Genomic DNA, 20261 nt, shown 5'->3' with positions numbered 1-20261 from the left:
GGGATCTGAGTATTAGATGGTAGCATTTTTTTTTTTTAAAGGTTTTATTTATTTGACAGAGAGAGACAGCTAGAGAGGGAACACAAGCAGGGGGAGTGGGAGAGGGAGAAGCAAGCTTCCCAGCAAGCAGGGAGCCTGATGTGGGGCTCGATCCCAGAACCCTGGGATCATGACCTGAGCCGAGGGCAGATGCTTAACAACTGAGCCATCCAGGCATCCTTAGATGGTAGCATTATACCAGTGTCAGTTTCCTGATTTTGATGATTACATTTTGGTTATGCAGAAGAACGTCCTGTCTGTAGGAAATAGACTCTCAAAAGAGGTGGGGGAGTGTGTACTGGTCAATAAAATAATTTCATTATTATTTGAGAGAAGGTCTTGGGCTTTGGTTTACAACCTGAGATTCAAATCTTGGCTCTCTCATTGATGTGTGATGTTGAATGCATTATTTTAATTCTCTGAAATAAAGATTATAGAAACCATTTTACAGTGTAGTTAGGATATAGTATATGTCCAGTACAATGCTTCCCACATAATACATTCTTAATCAAGCTTGCTGTTTTTGTTTTTTACATTCTTTGAAATTTCAGATATTAAAAATTCTGTTCTCGTGTTCAGTGCCTTTATTATATAAACAAATCCTGTTTTTTCATTAATTGCTTTTATAATAGTTGATAATGTGGGATGAATATGTACCAAACATATTTATATCCTCCAATTTGAACTTTGAGGCCATATTCCACAGTATAATTTTTTTACTGTTTTGAAAGTGTATACTTTTAAAGTATAAAGTACAGCTCCTCAGAGTTATTTCAGTTAAAATATGTATGTTTATCTTGATTAACATGTTAATTTCCATTTCCTCTGGAAATATATGAATCTGTGATGGTACTTTAATGTTAACATATTGGTTTATATTATGATTGATGTAAAAGTACACAAAAACTACTTGCAGTTGGTGATTTATTTAGTTTTCTTTTTATCCTTCCTTTTACTCTCCATTGATGGGCATGTTATTAAGTAAACGTAATGACCAAAAAGGAAGAAGGTGTTCAAAGATGACCCATGAGCCTTTCACTAGTTATCATAGTCTTTTTTAAATAATCTAAACTGGGGCACCTGAGTGGCCCAGTCGGTTAAGCCACTGCCTTCAGCTCAAGTCATGATCCCAGGGTTCTGGGATCGAGCCCCACGTCAGGCTCCCTGCTCAGCAAGGGAGCCTCCCCTTCTCCCCCTCCTGCTGCTCATGCTCTCTCTCTCACTCACTCTCTTTCAAATAAATAACTCTTTCTCTTTCAAATAAATAAATAAAATCTTTAAAAAAAAAAAAAAAAGTCTAACCTACTTCACCAATACTGTAAACCTTACAATCGCATGATTCAGTTCACCCCTTCCAACACTTTGTGCTCTTATCTTTTATTTCTACATGTGCTGTAAACCTCACAGTACATTATTATTTTGCTTTAAATAATCACTAGTCTCTTTAAAACATTTTTTTAAAAGATTTTATTTATTTGACAGAGAGAGACAGTGAAAGAGGGAACACAAGCAGGAGGAGTGGGAGAGGGAGAAGCAGGCTTCCCACCAAGCAGGGAACCCGATGATGCGGGGCTCGATCCCAGGACCCTGTGATCCTGGGATCATGACCTGAGCCAAAGGCAGACGCTTAACGACTGAGCCACCCAGGCGCCCCTAAATAATCACTAGTCTTTTAAAGACATTTAAACATGTAGACAGGGGGTGCCTGGGTGGCTCAGTCAGTTAAGCATCTGCCTTTGGCTCAGGTCATGATCCCAGGGTCCTGGAATTGAGCCCTGGGTTGGGCTCCCTGCTCAGTGGGGAGTCTGCTTCTCCCTCTCCCTCTGCCCCTCCCCCTGCTCGTGTGCATGCGCTCTCTCTCAAATAAATAAAATCTTTAAAAAAAATAAAAATGTAGATAACTTTTCTTTTTGTTTTTAAAGACCTTTTATATTTTTTCTTTTTTTATGTATAATGGTTAATTTTTTTAAATTTTATTATTATGTTATGTTAATCACCATACATTACATCATTAGTTTTAGATATAGTGTTCCATGATTCATTGTTTGCACATAACACCCAGTGCTCCATGCAGAACGTGCCCTCTTTAATACCCATCACCAGGCTAACCCATCCCCTCACCCCCCTCCCCTCTAGAACCCTCAGTTTGTTTTTCAGAGTGCATAGTCTCTCATGGTTCATCTCCCCCTCCGATTCCCCCCCTTCATTCTTCCCTTCCTGCTATCTTTTTTTTTTTTTTAACATATAATGTATTATTTGTTTCAGAGATACAGGTCTGTGATTCAACAGTCTTAAACAATTCACAGCGCTCACCATAGCACATACCCTCCCCAATGTCTCTCACCCAGCCACCCCATCCCTCCCACCCCCCCACCACTCCAGCAACCCTCAGTTTGTTTCCTGAGATTAAGAATTCCTCATATCAATGAGGTCATATGATACATGTCTTTCTCTGATTGACTTATTTCGCTCAGCATAATACACAAAGACCTTTTATATTTTCAATTATTTATCCTTTCTGGAGATTTTGTTCCTTTATGCAGGTTCCATTTATTGTCATTTTCCTTCAGCCTAAGAACTTTTAGCATTTCCTTAGCAAAAGTCTGAGGTGATGTAGGAAAGATGTTAGGGTTTGAAGCTGATGGCCAAGAAAGAATTACTGAGACATCTTTGGTGCAAAAAGGTGGTTTTATTAAAGCATGGGGACAGGACCCATGGGCAGAAAGAGCTGCACTGGGGTCATGAAGAGTGGTGTATTATATACTTTCAAGTTGGGAAGGGGGTTAGGGATAGGGAAAGTCTCTAAGGAATTTGGAAGCAAGGTTTCTAAGACCTTGAAGGGGCTACCTACTGTTAGGAAAAGGTCATTTATTACTGTCTAATAAAACCTTAGTCATGAGACCCTTCAGATATATATCGGGGGGGGTGATTGCTAACATCTATCTTGGGGGGTTTAGAGATAAAGGACATTTCCAAAAGAATTTTTGTATGTTAAAGTAGGCTTACTGGATCCTGGGGCGGGAGTCGAGCTAGGATTGCCTTTTGCCCTTAGCAAAATGTCAACATCTGGGGCAGTTGAGTCCCTAGAGGAATGTCACTCTGCCTGTTTCAGGGACTCGTCAGTGGTCTGTAGGTAGTAAGGAAATTTAATAATTTTTCTTCTGCCTTTGTTTCCCACGTGAGGGAGACCAGTTCTTTTCACTTTTGTCTCTTTGAAAATGTCTTTATTTCATCTTCATTTTTGAATGAAGATCTTCATTTCATCTTCATTTCCCTAGGTGCAAAATTCTGGGTTATTTCCCTTTTTTGGCACTTAAAGAGTGATGTTCTGTTGTCTCTGGCTTTCATCGTTTCTAGTGATAAATCAGCCATTACTCCTATTGTACCTCCCTAGTATATAGTTAACTCTCTTTTACCTGGTTGCTTTTAAGAGTTGCTCTCCCCCACCCCCATTTTCAACAGTTTGGCTATGATATACCTAGGTATGGGATTCTTTGTATATTTCCTGCTTGCAGTTCATTGAGTACTTGGGTCTGTGAGTTGGTGTCTTTTGTCAGTTATGGAAAATTTGTTTTGTTATTTATTTTTTAAAAAGATTTTATTTGTCAGAGAGAGTGTGCACGCACACAAGCAGGGGGAGCAGCAGGCAGAGGGAGAAGCAGGTTCTCCGCTGAGCAAGGAGCCCAATGTGGGACTTGATCCCAGGGCCCTGGGACCATGACCTGAGCCGAAGGTAGATGCTTAACCGACTGAGCCACCCAGCCGTCCTTGTTTTGTTTTTTAAAGATTTATTTATTTTAGAGAGAGAGAGAGAGAAATCAGAAGTGGAAATCCTGAACCTTTTGTTAAAATTATAAAACTTTAGAGCTGGAAGAGACCATAGAAGTCATGTAGTTTAGCTACATCATTTTCCTGATGAGGAACTGAGGCCTAGAAATGTGAACTGCTTTGATTATAAGCTAATTTAGCCATGGATCCTGGACTAGATGTGAGATCTCTTTAACTCTTTTTTTTTTTTTTTAAGATTTTATTTATTTATTTGAGAGAGAGAATGAGATAGAGCATGAGAGGGGGGAGGGTCAGAGGGAGAAGCAGACTCCCTGCTGAGCAGGGAGCCCGATGCGGGACTCGATCCTGGGACTCCAGGATCATGACCTGAGCCAAGGCAGTCAGTTAACCAACTGAGCCACCCAGGTGCCCACTGTTTTTTTTTTTTTTTTTTCCTTTTAATATGGTCTTAGTCAAATCAGGAATTTTTCAGTAGTGCCAAACTTCAGTGTGAATCTGATAGGAAACGTACACTTTTTTTTTTTTTTTATATTTTATTTATTTATTTGACAGAGAGAGAGCAGGAGAGGGGACGCAAGCAGGGGGAGTGGGAGAGGGAGAAGCAGGCTTCCCGCGGAGCAGGGAGCCCGATGCCGGGCTCGACCCCAGGACTCTGGGATCATGACCTGAGCCGAAGGCAGACGCTTAATGACTGAGCCACCCAGGCGCCCCGGAAACTTACACTTTTTTATATTGTAAGCTTTGTTCAGCCTTGGAGAAAATGAGAAACAAAGGAAGAAGAATATTTCAGGAAAGTTATCTGCTATTCTGATTCATTTTTTAAAAATTGGGTACTCTCCAATCAAGCATGTGGTTCTCCCTTTGATGAGAGTCCAGAAATATTTTGTATGGATGGCCTTGCATGTTGTGGCCTTCTTCATACCCTTACTAGGGTTAGCTGAAAAATGACAGCAGTTATATTTGGTGTACAGTCTGGAAACCTCTGGTGCTAAATGCCATAGAGCCTGCTAGGATGGACTGAAGAATAATCAGAATAATGTCAAGGTCTCACATATCTTCATGATACCTCCTTGGTATCACATGGGCTAATAGGACTTTTTATAGAATCCTGCTTGTCTGCTAATATAAGACACTATTTCAGTGGCACAATCCCTTCTTACTACCTCAACAAAATAAAACAGGAGCTATAACAAAGTTGAAGTTTTCTTTTTTTTTCTTCAGTCTGAGTGAGTTGAAATCATTGCTTTCTTCATGTATTGACAAACCTATGTATTTACCATAGGATGAAGCTCCTGGGGGGAATTCCTGGAAAGGAAAGTACCATAACTAGGAGTCATCACTGATGTTCCCCATGGTGGGTCAGAGTGTGATCATATTCTGAAAAAATTGAGGGTAGAGCTTGTCTTCTCCAAAATTTTCTACTGTCCAATAAAATATGCTGTTTACATTAATTCACTCAGTACAGTTTGTAAAGTGCCTACTAAGTACCCAGGTACGATGCTCAGAAAATGTTTGTAAAGCAACTGAGTTTCAAACCTTTTATTTTTGACCGAGCCGAAGGCAGATGCTTAGCGACTGAGCCACCCAGGTGCCCCCAAACCTTTTATTTTTTTTAAAGATTTATTTATTTATTAGAGGGAGAGAATAGGGGAAGGGGTGGAGGGAGAGAAACTCAAGCAGACTCCATGCTGAGTGTGGAGCCCAACATGGGGCTTATCCCATGACACTGAGATCATGACCTGAACTGAAATCAAGAGTCAGACACTCAACCGACTGAGCCACCCAGACGCCCCTCAAATCTTTTATTTTAAAATAGAGCGACATACAACAAAGGGGAGGGAGGGGAAAATGGTAAGGTGGTGCCTTGGGAAATGGTACCCTAGAAGAGTAGACGCATCTGAAGAACAGAGATTAGACTAGACTGGGGAAGGATGGCCTAAGACAAGGGAAGGAGAATAGTATTAGAAAAGAGAGGAGGAAGAAATGTTAGTGGATAGGGAGAAATCTACTGCAATGATCTAGGAGTTTGTGCTCCATGAGGTCAGGGTGATTTCTTTCTTTTTTTTTTTTTAACCTGTTTTGACCCCTGCTATACCTTTATGCCCAAAACAACATCTGGCATATGGTAAAGACTCAGTAAGGTTTTGTAGACTAAAAATGGATGGATGGCAGAATTGAAGCTGTTTTAGTTAAAGTGGTTCAAAACATTTTGGTTCTCTGCTTCTGAGACCATGTCGGGATTGCATTTTCCTACTCCCTTGAAGCAGGTGTGACCATGTGATGTGCCTTGGTCAGTAAAATGTGAGAAGTGAAATGTGTCATTTTTGGATGGAAGCTTTAGACCAGTGAGATATTCCCACTTCTTCATTTCTTCCAGCACATTGAGTGGCAATGGGCAGAGCTGGTAGTTACTTTGACAACTTGGATGACGGCCATGTTGGACTTGTTGCATTAGCAAGACTTAAAACTTCTGTTGTAAGTCAGTGAGATGTTTGGGGTTATTTGTTAACTATACAATTTTCTAACCTATCCTGACTGCTACAGAAATTTATATTAATTTTCATCTGGTTGGAATCCTCATATGGCTAAAGATACTTGAAGGAGGAGGCTGCCCACGTGTCTCCTATTATATATTTGTTCCAGTGTTTCCTTATAAGACATGATTTAGGAGAGGAGTCTTAGAAACGAGGGCTCGGGCAGGAGAGGGGAAGGAAGGGTTATTACAATTATTTTTAAATTTCCAGCCATAAATATATAGAGAGGATTGTGTTTAGTTTATAGCAGTTTGAATCATATGTTCCCCAATCTGGGCATACCACCCTAATAAGTGCTTGGGAGCAAACCACCAGTCAAGTAAAAGACTTGTACTGGGCTTTCGTAGATGATAGACTGAGAATTGGAAGGGTCCTTAGAGATTTTTTGACCGATTTATCTGATCTGTGGAGTTCTTATATTCTAATATGGATGCCCTAGAAGAAATAGCAACTAGAGATGAGCATCAAAATAAACATGACATTTTTTTTTGTAATGGCTTTTTAAATAGTCAAAGGCAAATGCAAGTCCCTATTATTAAAGTGTGTTTAGGCAAAGGTTCAGGCAATTTAAGAACAGAAGTTGGGAGTGGAAGAATTTTTTAAAAATTGGATACTTTGTTAGAAGCCAAGTAATCCTCCGTCTTTGACTTCCTAAGTTTGCTCTATAGCACACACTGGTTACTGATAGCGGGCAAGGCCTGTTAGGCCTTGGTGTTTTAGTTTTAAGGTCCCCCCTCACCCTCCAAATGACAGATCATTCATTGACATTAGTTTACACCTTGAGCCTCCTTGAGGTCCAGATCCTGAGAGGGATCTCTAACAACTCCAAGGGCTACCTTACATGAGCAAGGGCATTGTCAAGAATGCATGTGAACAAGCGGGTAAGCTGTAGCCTTTGGCCTTCTCTGCCCTAGAAACTTAGTAGCTTTGATGAGAGCTTGAGATATCTTAGGGAAGGATGACTTTGCTATAACAATACCTCTCTGTGCCAGGGTTAAGAGATAGTCCTATGTGAATTTAAGTAGAGCTCAACCTTGCCCTTCTCTCCAAAAGCAACTGGATTTTGGCTGAGATGTGAGGCTGGCTGGATTCCAGTTATCTCAAGTTACTCACTTGACCCTGGAGAAGAGCAAAATAGGCAAGAGCCATTGAGGGAGGGGGGTGGTGGAGAGCTGTCAATGCATCTGATCAGGAGATGACCCATGTCAGCATTTAACCTGATAAGCAGCAGAGTGGAAGATGGAAGAGAAAACCAGATAAGTAACCTTTATGTTTAAGGCTCTCACCTCAAACTTGCTTTGCACATCCAGACTCCTTTTCTGATACATGGCCAAGTTGTTTTTAGATAAGAAGGGAAGGAAAATCCAGTTTCTATAGAATGGGGAGATGGGGCAGAGTGAAGTTATTCTACTGTCTATTTTGCATTTTATAACTTTACTGAATATACTTAGGCTTGACTCAGAGTACCTATATTTCTCTTGGCTTGGGGGTAGGCTAAGTGACAGAAAGCAGGTGGTGATTAGAGGAAGAAAGGAGTGCTTGAGGAGACCAGTGTGGCTAATGCAGTTTCAGGGAACTGCCTTATAAATGTAGGAAGCTGGTACCCAGACTGGGCTACATAGAAAACTTTTACTTCCATTTTATGGTGGAAAGAAAGCCAGAGGGAAAGCATAAAGCCAGCTTTATTTTTTTAAGATTTATTTATTGAGAGAGCGTGCATGAGAGAGTGTGTGTGGGGGGGAGGGGCAGAGGGAGAGGGAAAGGGAATCTCAAGCAGACTCCCTGCTGAGCAGGAAGCCTGTCTCAGGGCTGGATCCCAGGACCCTGAGATCATGACCTGGGCCGAAATCAAGAGTCAGACACTTAATAACTGAGCCACCCAGGCACTCCAAGCCAACTTTAGTCTTACAAATCATTCCCTATAATTCATTTTTTTTCACACAGTTGTTGTTAAAAGCAAAACATTGGCCCAGCTAATTAAAATTTAATTAAGGATCCCTCTCCAAGCAACACAGTATCAGCGCTGAGGTTGGTAGGAGTGGGTAACATTTGGAGGCAGAGAAATTGGATGCTGGGAAGGGTTATTTTAAGCTACTGTCTCATCTTAGTTTTCGTTTTCCTCCCTTGAAGTGTGTGGAAATGCAAAAGGAATATGGAACCCCAGATCTTTCCTTGAACTTGGCATTTTGAAGTTAAACGTGAAAGATGATAGAGAAAGTGATGTAAATGGGACATTTCTAGAGGTTGTTGATACGGATGGAGGGGTGCTCTTACCAGTAATCTATCTGCTGGTCCAGTTGAGTTGTAACTGCATACTTTAGTCAGGCCAAAGAACTCCATGATTGGTATGGAAAATGAAGGTAGTTGGAGACCTCACGATTTGGTATCAGGGTGATAAGGAGGAAGCTGTCTTCATGGCCACTAAGCCTTTTTATGGCTTCCAGAGGCATACATTCTCATCTCCCTAATTAGGTCAAATGCCCCAGTGTGCAGGCTCTCATAGCATCCTGTACCATTCCTTAGTACCACTTGTCCCTTTTGCCTCCCCCCTTTTTCCTGTTGTTAGTTTATTATTGTTTATCTCCAACCATACTGTAAACCCCATGAGGGCAGGGCACAAGTCTGTTTTTACTTACCATTTTATCCCCAGTACCTAGTATATTGACAGGTATATAACATATCATTAACAAATACTTGCTGAATGGGGCATGACTGAATTGGAAACATTTACTGGATCCACTTTATCATGCAGAAGTGTAACATTACCTTCAACTTACTGCTTAAGGTAGGCTTACTTTCCAAGCTCCTGGATGAAAACATGCTCCAATAGCTTTTGGTCTAATAGTGATTGAAGGATTTTGAAGAACAGTGCAGAGCAGTGAGGCAGATCACTGCGCAAGCACTGCTGTTGGTCTCTCGCACCCCCCTCCTCCAATTTTTTTATTGGTGTAATTCTCACCTAGAATTATAGTTTTGGTGATTAATACCCCTTTCTTTCTTTAGAATGGTCTCATATTTCTGTAAAGTTTGTTCAGGTCTTTCAGTATAGTCATCATCTGAATCTATAATGAGGACGCTGCAGGTCTCAGCCTAGGCACAAGTTCCTGCCTTCCCCAAGATGAATTTTTACCTACTCTCTACCCCTGTTAAGTGCTGACCAGTCACTGAGATTTCTGAAAAGGCATTGTCATCCTTGTAGTTTTTGGTATGTGATGCTTCTTGGTTTCACGAGAGCAGATGTGGGTGGAGGTCTTGAGTGGAGATCTCTCATTCTCATACCTCTCCAATAATCCGGCTGCAGTTCCTGTTACAGTGCTATTCTGTCAAATAATGGTGGTGTCATTTTTAGCAAAGCTAAATTATTTGTGCATGTCTGATTGCTCTACTAGTGAACTAGAAGCTTAAGAGAGTACTTAGAGATTTTACTGTTCTTATGTCAAGTCTGTAGAACTGACTTTAAAATGAACATTTATCAAAAACTTAAAAGTTGAACTTTAAGGGATTGTCTTCAGAAGGGTAAGAATAAAAAAGAGAAAGTATGCATGCACGTGCGTGTTAGTATGAACAAACATTCTATTTCAGGTGGAGACTAGAAATGTAAAATTTTAGAAATACTGGAGCCTCTAAAAAAATACTGTTTTTAAAAGGATATTTGGTAGGGAACTGGAAGTATCAAGATGTATACAAATAGAAAAAATTGGGAAGGGGAGACAGTATTAATTAAAGCCCTTTAAAAGTCTGAAATATTTTTTAATTCGAAAGTTTATTTGCAAACTTTAACTTTTAAATGTTTTATACAGACTGACAAGGTACAGAATTTTTAGGAGTCTGCTTGTTTTTTTTTTTCTTGCTTTCTGAGAAGCAGACAAAAAATTGCAAACAGAAGAAACTATCTCTGTTAGAGTAAAACAAAGAAAGCTGGTACACTATTAATGTCCTTTACAACATTAAGCAGATACAAGAAGTGCTCATATTTATTAAAAGAACTCAGTGATAGTAAATATCAATTTTTATTAAATAAAGCTGTTGCTGGGGCACCTGGTGGCTCAATTAGTTAAGTGTCTGACTCTTGATTTCAGCTCCGGTCATGATCTCAGGGTCGTGAGATTTAGCCCCACGTCGTACTTCAGTCTCCATGCTCGGCAGGGGAGTCTGCTTGGGGTTCTCTCCTGCCTCTCCCCGCTATCTCTTGTGCGTCCCTGCATGCGCACTTTCTCTCTCATAAATCTTTTTAAAAAGCCGTTGCCTTAAGGATCATTTATCTACTTAGTCTCTGAGTTATCAGTATCATCAGTTTCTCTTTCACACAGTTGTAATGTTTATGGATTTCTTGAAGTTGAAGATTTGCTCAGATTGTGGCAAGTAGCTCTTACCTTATATTTTTCAGATTCTTTTATTTCCACATGTGACTTATATGGGAATATGTAGAAGGAAGGAAATAAAGGCAGATTCCCTGTTGTATAAAAGCTTCACCCTTGTCAAACAGCTGATTTGTTTGAGAGTCCTAGCAGTTATCTTAAGCCACATAAGTCGTCACATAATTCAATTTCAGAATGGGCCGCTTTATTTCATGTATTGATACAGTTTCTCATTGCCTTTAAATGATTAGCCCTTTGAATAAATGAATATCGCACCTGTCCCACTTGTAATTTCTTCAGACCCAATCAGAAAATAACACTATATACACTTATGCCAGCTTTTAGATAAAAAAGCAGCAACAAGAAGCCTTTCCATTTAAGGTTTAGGCTGTATTACTTGCTTATAGGCATGTACACTTAAATGAGCTCCTGCATTGGCCCCCTAGTTGTTTCTTAGACATGGGACACGTACTCACCCTCTGGCTTTCATGTGCTAGCCCCTGTCTGCAGCAGTTACTCCCACATAGCACCCCTAAGGCCCGTGCACTTCAGAGCTTTGCTCCCAGTACCACCTTACTGGAGGCATTCCCTAACCACTCTCCCTGGCCTCTTTCTCTCTCTCTCTTTTTTTTTTTTTTTGGCCTCTTTCTCTTTTATTTTTTTACATCACTTAAGAGAGACAGCAAGAGAGGGAACACAAGCAGGGGGGAGTGGGAGAGGGAGAATCAGGCTTCCTGCGGAGCAGGGAGCCCGATGCGGGGCTTGATCCTAGAACCCTGGGATCATGACCTGAGCCGAAGGCAGATGCTTAACAACTGAGCCACCCAGACGCCCCCAGCTCTATAAGATTCTAATAATTTGTCATACTTCCACACATTTTTTTTTTAAAGAAGTAACACATTAAAGATGTAGTTGGAGCATACTGTGTAATCCCACCCTCATGGTAATCACTTCCCTTGTTCCAGAGTAATGATTATCATGAATTTGGTACTTAACAGCCATATGTTTTTAATACTTTTGCCATATATATATACACTCACACACACACACACACACTCAAAGTAACATTGTACATGCTTATAAACCTGAAGTGAGTGGTTTCAGCATGTACATTTCTATGTGCAATTTGCTTTTTAAATTTAGTGTATGGGGATTTGAACTATCTCTGTTCATTTTACTATTATATAATAGTCCACTATGTGAATATAACTCATTTATTCTCAAATTGTTGGAAGTTTAGGCTGTTTTTAATATTTTGCCATTACAAAAAAAAGGTGGGCATTTGTATGTTCATTTGCAAGTATTTCTCTAGGGAGTGGTTTTTGAAGAAAAATAGCCAAGTCATAGGTATGCTACTTATTTATGTATTTATTCTAAATTGCTCTTTGACATTCTTTTACTAATTTAAACTCACCAGTATTGTATGAAAGCTCTTCTTTTCCACATTCCTCCTCAGGCTTGAAAGTAACAGACTCTTAGAAATCTTTTTCTAATCTGAAATGTTATCTTCTTGAGGTAGTTTGATTTTTCTGATTATCAGTGAAGCTAGACACCTTTTCATTGGTTTATTCGCTGTTCGAGTTCACGCTTTTGTAAATTGAAGAGCATTCTCTGCAGATTTCTTATTCGTACTGATTTTTGGTCATTGAATGTTTATCGGCGTAGTTAATAAGTAAACATGTTCTTTAATGAACTAACACATTGCAGGCTTATATATTTTTTAAGAGAAATGGTACTAATGTCGTACTCCTCAAAAATTTCTAAAGAGTTCTGTAAAAATACTGTGAACCTTCCTTCCTTTGCTCATTGGCATTTAAGAAATGATACAACCCAATGACCATAAATTTTATAAAGAATCTAATGTGGTGGGATCTAGAGTCTGAGCCCAGTACATGTGAATTGCTTACAGCATAGATAGCTACTTTTGATTGAGGGTCATCTTTCCACTTAGTATAGTGTAATATAGTGTAAATAAATAAGTTCAGTGTACCAGTAGTTGTTTATAGCTAGATGCCCAATTCATGTCATTTTACAAAGTTGAAAAGAAGAGTATTTAGTATTTCCTGCGGTGGTGACTCTTTTCCTTTTTTTTCATCCTCCAGGTTTTATCAGAGTAAGATGGACGGTAGCTTTGATTGTGATTGTGGTGAGCTGGAGCCACCTGATCACTAACAAAAGACATCTTCTGTTAACCAACAGCCACCAGGGCTTCCTGTTGAAATATACAGCAACAAAGGAAGAAAAGAGGCAAAACGGAAATAGTGCTTACCAGCACCTTAGAATGATGCTGCTCAGGACCAGTCCAACACTGAATGTATCTGCACTGTGAGGAGAATGTTCATAGAAGCCTGTCGTGTGCATATTTATTCACATTTTTGTTAAATGTTAAATCGTTTAGCACAGTAAATCTGAGTGCATAGTATGTCATTTCATTCCGTTTGAGTTTCTTGAGTGTTTTCTTTAAATGTCTGCAGAGTTGCTGCCCCTTTCTTGAACTATGAGTACTGCAATCTTTTTAATTCTTAATATGAGTAGAGCTTTTTGAGCTTTAAATCTAAGGGGAACTCAACGGGCCTGGTTGGCATATGCAATGAACATCAAGAAATCATCTTGCTGTGGAAGCAAAATTATTTTTCTTTTCCTTTTTTGAAAGATCTTTCCTTTTGATGTCAGTTTTCTTCCTTGTTTACACAAGTTCAACAATTCGAAAGGAAAAGGCAATAGTAAAGGTTTCAAAATGGCAGAGAAATTTGAAAGTCTCATGAACATTCATGGTTTTGATCTGGGCTCTAGGTATATGGACTTAAAACCATTGGGTTGTGGAGGCAATGGCTTGGTTTTTTCTGCTGTAGACAATGACTGTGACAAAAGAGTAGCCATCAAGAAAATTGTCCTTACTGATCCTCAGAGTGTCAAACATGCTCTACGTGAAATCAAAATTATTAGAAGACTTGACCATGATAACATTGTGAAAGTGTTTGAAATTCTTGGTCCTAGTGGAAGCCAGTTAACAGACGATGTGGGCTCTCTTACCGAACTGAACAGTGTCTACATTGTTCAGGAGTACATGGAGACAGACTTGGCTAATGTGCTGGAGCAGGGCCCTTTACTGGAAGAGCATGCCAGGCTTTTCATGTATCAGCTGCTACGTGGGCTCAAATATATTCACTCTGCAAACGTACTGCACAGAGATCTCAAACCAGCTAATCTTTTCATTAATACTGAAGACTTGGTGCTGAAGATAGGTGACTTTGGTCTTGCACGGATCATGGATCCCCATTATTCCCATAAGGTATGTGGAAAGCTAGCTGAGACAGATCTTTAAACTCATGGACATGATCAGGAATAGGTACTTGTATCTTCTTAGTATATTGTGACAGATTTTTTCCATTAATTGTGATAAACTTTGCATAGTATATTTTTTTCTGATACAGATCTACTTTCATTCAGAATCTCCATGTTTTTTTTTTAAGATTTTATTTATTTATTTGACAAAGAGAGACACAGCGAGAGAGGGAACACAAGCAGGGGGAGTGGGAGAGAGAGAGAAGAAGACTCCCCGCTGATCAGGGAGCCCAATGCGGGGCTTGATCCCAGTACCCTGGGATCATGACCTGAGCCGAAGGCAGACGCTTAATGACTGAGCCACCCAGGCACCCCTAGAATCTCCATATGTTTATAAAAGGAAGTTGGATTGCGATCCTAATTACATACAAATTCCTAAAAGTGTATGGTTATTTATTATAACTAAAACTCTCCCTTATTTAGAAGTGGGATATATTCTTATGTGTTTAGGGCAGAATTGTGGTCCTATCTGAAGGTAAGAGGGGCTTCTATTTCAACTTTTAGATCTTTTGTCCCTTTGAGTCTCTGTTACTCTGTTAGGCCTTGTTTAGGCAAATTTAATTTTGTTCAGTATCTAAATTTGCCTAAAGATAAAATGGCAGTAAAAATAGCTAAAAGGATTCATAGTAACTGTAGCTTAGGTAATAATTGCCTTCATAGAAGAAGTTAATATTTTCTTAGCTGAACTTTGGTCTTTTAGTTTTCAAACGAAACTGTGGGACCCTGATGTTTAAATATTAAAGTAGAGCTCCTTTTGTTATAAAGAACCTCTAGGAACTCCCTGCTTGCTTGGCTTCCCATAGCACATGTCTAAACAAACAAGCAAATCTTTTCATTCACATATATCATCTCACATTAAGTATGACTTAATTTTTTAAAAACTTGAATGTAGAAATTTAGTATTAAAATGAAATGGATGCCCACCACATCTTTTTTATGGGTAACAGTGAAGTATTGTGGATAGAACACTGAACTAAGAGTTAAACTATCTAAAATTGAGTTCCTTTCTACATCCACTTAAGCTATATGACCTTAAGCAGATTCCTTAATCTATGAGTGTTACTGCCCCTCTAAAATGGAGTTAATATCTACCTTCATAATTTTTCAGGGTTGTTTTAAGGATGAAGTAAGGTCGGGGCGCCTGGGTGGCTCAGATGGTTAAGCGTCTGCCTTCAGCTCAGGTCATGATCCCAGGGTCCTGGGATCGAGCCCCGCATCGGGCTCCCTGCTCAGCGGGGAGCCTGCTTCTCCCTCTCCCACTCCCCCTGCTTGTGTTCCCTCTCTCGCTGTGTCTCTCTCTCTCTCTCTCTGTCAAATAAATAAATAAATAAATAAAATCTTTAAAAAAAAAAAAAGGAAGTAAGGTCATATATGTATATGTTTTTGTTAAATGCTTTATAAATGTAAAGTAGTAGAATTGATTAGGAATGGAATACATAGTAGAGCCAGGTCCCCTGGGTTTGTCAGGAGGTTGGCATTGGTTTATAAGTAGCACCCCAGGTGCTCTTCTTTACCTGTCCCTCATTGATTTAAAGCATCCCTGCTCCTTAAGTAAGACTTGAAGTGAAAAATAGCTCCTCTTCTGAAACATGTTTTGAATGTGTGACAGAATCAGCACTAAATTCTCACGGTATATTTTGGTCAGCAGACTTCATGTGAACATCATCTTATAGATGATATATCCCAGGGGGAGTTTAACCTCCATTAAGCCTGAAAAGTACAAGAGCCTTGAATATAGATATAGAAATCAGTATTGTTTTAGGATTTCACGTTACTTTTTTTTTTTTTAAAGATCAGCTATTCTTTAATGAATCAAGTTTTATGTACTGTTCTTTAGCTAAAGTAAAAAATTAAAGTATGTTTTTCTTTCTTTTTCAGGGTCATCTTTCTGAAGGATTGGTTACTAAATGGTACAGGTCTCCACGTCTTTTACTTTCTCCTAATAATTATACTAAAGCCATTGATATGTGGGCTGCAGGCTGCATCTTTGCTGAAATGCTGACTGGTAAAACCCTCTTTGCAGGTTAGAAATTTTAAAATATATGGAAAAAAGTTACTTCAAAGAAATAATTTTGCATGTATCTGTGAAGCAAGATGTATATAAGATTTAACACAATTTGTTGTAGTCTGCCATATTAAAATGAAAAGATAAAGTGTTCTTAATATTTAAAAATTTTTAAAAACGTATTAATATATTCACTGAATTGTTCACTCAACAAATTTAGTCAGAATTCTAGTGTTCTTTTGTATTTATCTTATTTCTTAAATATAATTTTGTATTTTGTAGATTCACACTGCTTGTTGGTAATCTGTGTTAAATGATACCTGAGTTGCATAATGCGGTCAGTGTTTGTCACTCCTAGTGAAAATTTTTAGCTGTCATTGAAAATGCAGTAATTCTTTGTCCTCTATCATCCGTGTTGCCTGAACTGCTGTATTCTGTTGCTTGACTGCTGTGATCTTTCAGAAACAACCAAACTAGTAATTTTTTTTGCTGAGTTTGGTGCTATGAGGGAGTCCACAGAGGTGTGAGAGAGAGAATTTAATCAAGATGGGAAGGGATGAATAACCCATGAAAAACATCAGGTGTTGTAAAGCAAAGTATGAGTTTGTATAAAATTATTTAGTACAGATTATAAGAGCTACAAACTTAGAGTCTTCATCAGTGATGTCTGGAACAAATGGCATAAAGAAGTCAAAAGATTTTTCACTACATAGGAATAGTGAAGAATTTTGGTGGGAGGAAGAGAGAGAAAAAAATGGTATTATATAAATGAGGGTATGAGCCTGAATCAGTGAGAAAAGTTGGATGAAAGAAATCATGTATGTGCATAAATTAGTGAGAAAAGTTGGATGAAAGCAAGGTGTCAAATAATGAACACATTTATGACTAGTTAAAATAGGGCCAGAATACTTAGAAAGTAGGCAGAGGAATTTCCATTTGGAAAAGGAGGAAATAGTAGGGTACTGAGGATTTTTTAGTTAAGAGAAGTGACATGATGGTAATTTAGGTCTTTTTCTCTCTTTTGACATTACTGTTTTTCTCTCTAACCAATCTTAGAGTGGCCCTCCCACCACTTCCAGATTGTGCTAAGAGCAGAAGAAAGGGAATGGAGCAGGGTCTGCTTACAAAAGAAGGATTAATAAAAGAAAGATAGGGGTGCATAGGAGAGCATTATTGAAGAAAGAAAGGATGGTATGCATAAATGTCCTTAAATTTTTTTTTTTTTTAAGATTTTATTTATTTGACAGCGAGAGAGGGAACATAAGCAGGGGGAGTGGGAGAGGGAGAAGCAGGCTCTCTGCTGAGCAGGGACCCTGGGATCATGACCTGAGTCGAAGGCAGACGCCTAACTAACGACTGAGCCACCCAGGCGTCCCGCCCTTTGCTGATACTTCTTGCACCACTCAGCTTACATAACATTAACCAATCTTTTGTAATTTTCCCCTTAAATTTATCTGAAATTTCTTCTGTGATGTGTGATTAGTGATTGAATTTCAATTTAGCAGACTTTGAGAAAATACCAGTGATTCCTGGAAACTAAATGGTTAAGTGGATTGAATATTTTTCCTAGGAACAGTACTATAATTGGAGGTTATATTCCTGATATTCAGGTACCTTCCAACATATGTAAAATAATTATTGTATTACTTGTTGCTTCATGACCAACTACATCAAAACACCGTGGCTTAAACAATTTATTATCTCGAAGTTTGTATGGGTCAGGAATTGGGAGGTGACTTAGCTAGGTGGTTCTAGCTCAGATTTGCTTAGTCAAGATGTTGGTTGGGCCTACACTCATCTGAAGGCTTTACTGGGGCAGGAAGATCCACTTCTAGATAGATTTTTTTTTTTTTTAAGATTTTATTTATTTATTTGACAGAGGGAGCGAGCAAGCACAAGCAGGGGCAGGGGGAGAAGTAGGCTCCCCATCAAGCAGGGGGCCTGATGCGGGGCTCAATCCCAGAACCCTGAGATCATGACCTGAGCTAAAAGCAGATGCTTAACTGCCTGAGCCACCCAGGCACCTTCCCCTCACCCCCTTTTTTTCATTTCTAGATAGCTTAACTCACATGACTCTTAGTAGGAGGCCTCAGTTTATCACCATGCAGGCTTCTCTATAGGATTGCATGAGTGTCTTCACGATATTGTACCTAGCTTCCCCCATAATGCTCTCCAAAAGAGAGCAAGGAGAAAGCTTTTGTATCTTTTAAAAAAAAAAGTCCTATCAATATATAATTCACATGCCAGACAATTCACCCATTTAAAGTGTACAGTTGAGTATTTTTTAGTATATTCACAGGATTGTATAACCATCTAATTTTAGAACATTTTTGTTGTCCCCCCCGCCCGAGAAGTTGCCCTGTAACCATTAGCAGTCACTTCCCATTTCTCCCTTCTAGCTCCTGGCAAGTACTAATCTCCTTTATGTCTCTATAGATTTGCCTGTTCTGGACATTTCATATAAATAAATCGTGTAACTTGCCTTATGACTGGCATCTTTCACTTAGCATATTTTGGAGATTCATCCATGTTATAACATGTATCAATTCGTCATCTTTTTATGGCCAAATAATTCCACTCTATGCCTATGTTATACTTTGTTTATCCATTCATCAGTTTATGGAAATTTGGGTTTTTTGTTCTTTTTGGTTATTATTAATGATGCTACTATCTACATTAGTGTATAGTTTTTGCGTGGATGTATGTTTTCCATTCTGTTGGGTGTATATACACTGAAGAGTGGAACTACTGTGTCATATAACTCTGTTTAACTTTTTGAAGAAATGCCAGACCATTTTCCAAAGTAGTTGTAACACTTTACATTCCCACCAGCACTGTATGAGGGTTCCAATTTCTCTACATTCTCACCAACAATTATTTAAAGTGTAGTCTATCTTATAGTTGTCTTTTTAAATATGAAGTAGTATCTCATTGTGGTTTTGATTTGCATTTCCCTAATGACTAATAATGTTGAGCATTGGCAATTTGTCTATCTTTTTTGAAGAAATATTTATCCAGAGCCATTGCCTATTTTTATTTTTATTTTCCATTGCCTATTTTTAAATTGGGTTGTTCGTATTTTATAATTGAGATAGTAAGAGTTCATTACATATTATGGATACAAATCACTTATCAGATACATGATTTGAATGTATTTTCTCCCATTCTGTGGGTTATCATAACTTTTCACTTTCTTGTTGGTGTCTTTTGAATCACAAAAGGTTTTAATTCTGATGAAGTCCAATTTATCTATTTTTTTCTTTTGTCACTTATGCTTTTGATGTCATACCTATAAAATTATTGCCTGACCCCTAAGAACTTTATAGTTTTAGCTTTTAAATTAGGTCTGTGATCCATTTTGAGCTATTTTTGTGTGTGAGGTAGGGCTCCAACTTTATTCTTTTGCATGTGGATATCCAATTATCCCAGCACCATTTGTTGAGAAGATTATTCTTTATCCATTGGATTGTTTTGAACTTTGCAAATGCAAAGGTACCTTTTTGTGACCTAGACTCAAAAGTGACACAGTCATTTCAGTTTTTATACATTAGAAGTGAGTCATCTAAATACACCTCACATTCAAGGGGAGGGGAATTGGATTCCACTTTTTGAAGGGAAGAGGACCAAAGAATTTGTGGACTTTTTTTTTTTTTTTTTTAAGTAGGGTCCACACCCCACTTGGGACTTGAACTCATGACCCTGAGATCAGGAGTCACATGCTGTACCAACTGAGCCAGCCAGGCACCCCACATTTATTTTATTTTTATTTATTTAAGGAGGTTCCATGCCCAGCGCCTGACATGGGGCTTGAACTCATGATCCCGAGATCAAGATTCACATGCTCTGCTGGTTGAGCCAGCCAGGCACCCAAATTTGTGGACATTTTTTTTTTAAGATTTTATTTATTTATTTGAAAGAGAACACAAGCAGAGGGGAGAGGCAGAGGCAGAGGGAGAAGCAGGCTCCCCACAGAGGAAGGAGCCCGAAGCAGGACTCGATCCCAGGACCGTGGGATCATGACCTGAGCCAAAGGCAGACACTTAATCGACTGAACCACCCAGGCATCCCTGTGGACATTAAAGCTACCACAATAATGAATACTTTATCAGGAAAACTAAATTGTTTAAAATTGTTAGATCATTGGGTCATTTATTATGGGGTCATTTGAAGTGAGGTCAAAACTTTAGTGCT

At 38.9% G+C, this 20261-nt stretch overlaps 1 protein-coding gene across 3 annotated transcripts in view; it reads left to right on the top strand.

Annotated features, from left to right (window-relative positions):
* Positions 1-20261, top strand: part of MAPK6 (mitogen-activated protein kinase 6) — a 50831-nt gene that overhangs the window by 19333 nt on the left and 11237 nt on the right. For all 3 annotated transcript variants that reach the window (XM_036116642.2, XM_036116639.2, XM_036116640.2), the window contains exons 2-3: positions 12823-14012; positions 15944-16088. In XM_036116642.2, the coding sequence (XP_035972535.1) occupies positions 13458-14012; positions 15944-16088 (700 nt within the window). In that variant the 5' untranslated portion in view covers positions 12823-13457. The remainder of the gene's footprint in view (positions 1-12822; positions 14013-15943; positions 16089-20261) is intronic.

The sequence above is a fragment of the Halichoerus grypus genome, chromosome 8 (assembly GCF_964656455.1).
Source record: "Halichoerus grypus chromosome 8, mHalGry1.hap1.1, whole genome shotgun sequence".
NCBI lineage: Eukaryota > Metazoa > Chordata > Mammalia > Carnivora > Phocidae > Halichoerus > Halichoerus grypus.
The sequence above is the reverse complement of the archived record's forward strand: the minus strand, read 5'-3'. Positions and strand labels throughout refer to the sequence as shown.